At 35.7% G+C, this 4,720-nt stretch overlaps 2 protein-coding genes across 2 annotated transcripts; one reads left to right on the top strand and one right to left on the bottom strand.

Moving 5' to 3' along the window:
* Positions 1-1,149: 1,149 nt before the first annotated feature.
* LOC119674771 (ATP-dependent DNA helicase PIF1-like) lies at positions 1,150-2,178 on the top strand. Its single transcript, XM_038085927.1, has one exon. It carries the CDS (start codon positions 1,150-1,152, stop codon positions 2,176-2,178), a length of 1,029 nt encoding a protein of 342 aa, XP_037941855.1.
* A 588-nt stretch (positions 2,179-2,766) lies between these two features.
* LOC119674770 lies at positions 2,767-4,566 on the bottom strand. The gene has a single exon (XM_038085926.1). It carries the CDS (start codon positions 4,564-4,566, stop codon positions 2,767-2,769), a length of 1,800 nt encoding a protein of 599 aa, XP_037941854.1.
* Between the last annotated feature and the right edge of the window lie 154 nt (positions 4,567-4,720).

Genomic DNA, 4,720 nt, shown 5'->3' with positions numbered 1-4,720 from the left:
ATGCCAATTATATTTGATTGAAAGTGATTTATGCTAAAAGTTATAAAAATAATTTTTACATAAATTTTTTTAATTAAATGTAAAAAAAAAATATTTTATATTTAATCAACTTACAGTGGTTACTTGTTGGTCAGTTGATTTCTGGTTATTTGGATCAAACTCACACATTTAAACCACAACATTTTTTATGCAACCAAAGTAATTAATCTATATACATAAAAGAAAGTTGTGTTAGTTACACCACTCATAACTCAAGAACGGCTGAACCGATTTTAATTATCTTTGATTTGTTGGAATCGTCTCCGCTCCGAATAGCAGAATACATTATAAAATATTGGAAAAATCTACTAATTTTAGCAAAAATAATAAATTTGTAAATACTGTTTCAAACTGTTGACAGTTCGACAGTTTGAGCGATATTGATTTCTTTTTAAATTTTTTTTTCAAATATTTCAAATATTTGAAATTTCAAATATGATAAATTCAAATATAATAAATAAATATTATTGTCAATATACCATCGAATCCACGTGACCTGTGGAACAAATATAAGGATAACGTGTCAGAAGACATTTTACATAGAATTCGTGTCAGTTCAAGAAATCCCGATCTTGAGGAGAATGATGAAATGCATAATCAGGCTTTGCTCTTGATCGAAGACATATGTTACCATACCTGCGGTAGTTTGTTAGTCAGATTAGGAATGCCAGCTCCTGATCGTGGAATAAATAACGTATTTAATCGAGAATTGGAACGTGAACGTGAATATGATCGACATGAATTAGACCAATCAGTTCAAACTAATGTACCTCTATTGAATCCGCAACAGAAGGAAGTTTAACATTAATGAAAGCGATTGAAGAAGAAAATGGTGGCTTTTTTTCCTGGACGCCCCCGGTGGAACTGGTAAAACATTCCTCATGTCATTAATTTTGGCCACTGTTCGCGCGATATTCCGACATTGCGGTAGCAGTTGCTTCTTCTGGAATAGCGGCTACATTGTTAGAAGGATGCCGTACGGCTCATTCAGCGTTAAAATTGCCGTTAAGCCTTCAAACTACCGAGCAACCGATATGTAATATTGCGAAGCATTCTGCAATGGCTAAAGTTTTAGTAGCATTTAAAATCATCATCTGGGACGAATGCACAATGGCGCACAAACGCGCATTGGAAGCACTTGACAGAATATTGAAAGATCTTCGCAATGACTCGAGATGTTTTGAAGGTGCAATGATTTTACTGTCTGACGATTTTCGCCAAACACTCCCAGTCATTCCAAAATCGACTGCTGCCGACGAAATAAATGCTTGCCTTAAATCATCAAATCTTTGGCGCTATGTGAAGAAACTTCAGCTGGTAACAAACATGAGAGTTGCATTGGTAAACGATACATCTGCTGAAGAGTTCTCCAAGCAATTGCTGTTAATCGGTAATGGCCGTGTAGCTGTTGAAGAATCGAGCGGATTAATTGCATTTCCTTCAAATTTTTGCAATTTCGTCTCATCAAAAAACGAACTCATCAATGAAGTATTTCCGAACATCATTGATAATCATAAAAACAAAAAATGGTTGAGTGAGCGAGCAATTTTGGCAGCTAAGAACAAAGATGTGAATGACTTAAGCTTTGTAATTCAAAATCAAATCGTTGGTACTCTGCATACATTCAAATCTATTGACTGTGTAACAAACGAAGAAGAAGCTACCAACTATCCAACTGAATTTTTGAACTCCTTGGATGTGCCTGGCTTACCACCGCACAATTTACAATTAAAGATTGGCTCGGTAGTCATTATGCTTCGAAATCTAAACCAACCAAAACTATGCAATGGAACGCGTTTAGTGATAACAAAACTGATGGCCAATGTGATTCACGCAATGATACTCAAAGGAAAATTCAAAAGTGATGAAGTTCTCATTCCGAGGATTCCAATGATCTTAATCGATATGCCCTTTGAGTTTAAACGAATTCAATTTCCTATTCGGCTTGCATTCGCTATGACTATAAATAAATCACAAGGCCAATCCTTTAGTGTTTGTGGTCTGAATCTAGAAAATGCATGTTTTTCACATGGTCAATTGTACGTGGTATGTTCACGTGTAGGCAAACCATCTGCTTTATTTGTTCTTGCGCCTGATAAAAAAACAAAAAATATCGTATATCACAAGGTTCTTTATTGAAGAGAATCAATCGGAGTGCAACCCATAAGTTCTTGCTGACAGACCATTAAAATAATTAATTATGTATCAATATCCTAATAAACTATTGAATACAATAAATTTTTTGTATTCATTTTATTACGTTAATAAATTTCTAAATATAGTTTACCTATAATTTAATATAACATTTATTGACTGTTACGCGGTACGAAGTTCGCGGGGTCACCTAGTACTAAATATAATATATATATATGTAAATGTATTGTTTTGATATGATAATATTTTTTATCACTTTGTAATTATTTATTTATATATTGTTTCGAAATGATAATATTTTATATAAATGTACATTCTTATTTATTTTACAAAATTTGAAAGTTTATAAACGAGTGAAACAAAATGCGTGCGTCTTCGCCAACGATCAACCGGTAAGAGAGAGTTGCAAATTTTGATACAAAGCATAAAAGGCAAAAAAGCAAGAACAAAGATTTAATAAAGCAAAAATGAAATGCAAATCACCTTTCAAACAAACAGTGTTGCAGTGTAAAACAATGTTAAAAATAATTATTACTACTCTAAACATCCTCCCCCGGTTGAAAGGCTCAGACTTTAAACATATTTATCGTCTATTGGAAGAACTGCCACCTTCCTTACTGCACGTTTGATAATTCCTATATTCGTGCGTATTTCCGCCACTCGAGCCACATTGTCAGATCCGCATATTATGCTGGTGATGCGGCCTAAATGCCATTTAAGAGGTGGAACATTGTCTTCATGTATTAGTACTATATCTCCAACACGAACATTTGCTGCAGGTGAGCGCCATTTGCTACGCTCTTGCAATAGGGTGAGGTAGTTGACACTCCACCTTTTCCAAAATATTTGTAGCATATAATTAACTCGTTGCCATCTGTCTAAGCGAGAGAAGTCAGACGTGGTAAGGTTGGGCTCAGATATTGATATTAGCGGACCACCCACCAAAAAATGAGCTGGTGTGAGGACTTCTAAATCGTCTGGATTTTCTGAAATAGAACAAAGAGGGCGAGAATTAAGCACTGCCGATAACTGGCATGCGAGTGTGCGTAATTCTTCAAATGATAAGATTGAAAGTCCAACAGTGCTGTAAAACAAACGCTTTGCAGATTTTATGGCAGCCTCCCAGAGACCACCAAAGTGTGGAGATCTAGGTGGTATAAATTTCCATTCTATGCCATCGCTTAGACAATGCTGATGAATATTTTTAAGATGTTGGCTACTTTCGAACAATTGTTTTACTTCAGCTAACTCGTTCCTTGCACCAACGAAATTCGTGGCATTGTCAGACCAAATTATTTTGGGATTTCCACGAATACAAGTAAAACGTTTCAAAGCAGCTAAGAACGATGATGTAGTTAGATCTTTTACCACTTCTAAATGTACAGCCTTCGTCGAAAAACAAACGAATAAACAGATGTAGCATTTTACTGGAGGTCTGGTTCGCACTTCAGATTTATAATAGAAGGGACCGCAGAAGTCGATACCAGTAGTGTGGAATACTCTATTTGGTTGCACTCTGTCGCGCGGTAGATCTCCCATTATATATTCGACATGTTTTTGCTTAAGTCGAAAACAACGAACACATTTGTTGATAACGCGTGTTATAGTTTTTCGACCACCAATTGGCCAATATTGCAAACGAATTGTGGCGAGCAGACTTTGTGGCCCGGCGTGCAAATTCTTCTGATGAAAATAGGTTATCATTGCGTTTGTGATAACATGAGCTTTTGGAAGTATCATTGGATGGCGAGCCTCGAAACTTAGTAATGAATGTTTTAGTCGACCACCTACACGAATTACTCCAAATGAATCAATAAAAGGATTGAGGGAGTAAAGTTTACTTGAACTATTAACATTTCCTCTTTTTTTTAATATTTTGTATTCAGCAGCGAAATGAGTTTGTTGTATGTTTAAAATCATTAATTTTGTACCCCTTTCAATATCCTGAGGATCAAGTTGGCCAGTTTTCCTTATGGTCTCTTTATGTTTGAGTGACACGAATCGATAAATATATGCGAAAACTATCTGCATTTTATTAAATGAGTTAGCGAATTTACAGGATAGCGTTAAATCTTGCTGACATGTAGTTATTAAAACTCTCCTGCGTCGTTCAGGTAATTCTGCTACGAAAACAGTATTTTGGGGCCAATGTAAATGCGATGTTCTTAAAAACTCAGGTCCTTGTGTCCAAAGTGTTGAGGCTAAAAGTTCATCTGGCGCTGCTCCTCTTGATAAGATATCTGCAGGATTCATAGAAGTTGGTACATGATGCCAATTCATGCCACAGGTAAGAGTTTGAATTTTGCTAATTCTATTGGAGACAAAAACGTTAAAATTGGACGGTTGTTCACGTATCCAAGATAATACCACCATTGAGTCTGACCAGCAATGAAAATCGCATGTAAAATTTATAGTTTTGACGACCATATCAATGAGTTCCGATAAAAGTAGAGCAGCTGAAAGTTCTAGCTTGGGAACTGTAAGTGTCTTTAGTGGTGCAACCTTTGATTTGGAGCATAGTAGATGC

Source organism: Teleopsis dalmanni, chromosome 2 (genome assembly GCF_002237135.1).
Source record: "Teleopsis dalmanni isolate 2A chromosome 2, ASM223713v2, whole genome shotgun sequence".
Lineage (NCBI taxonomy): Eukaryota > Metazoa > Arthropoda > Insecta > Diptera > Diopsidae > Teleopsis > Teleopsis dalmanni.
This window is presented reverse-complemented; position numbering and strand designations above follow the sequence as displayed.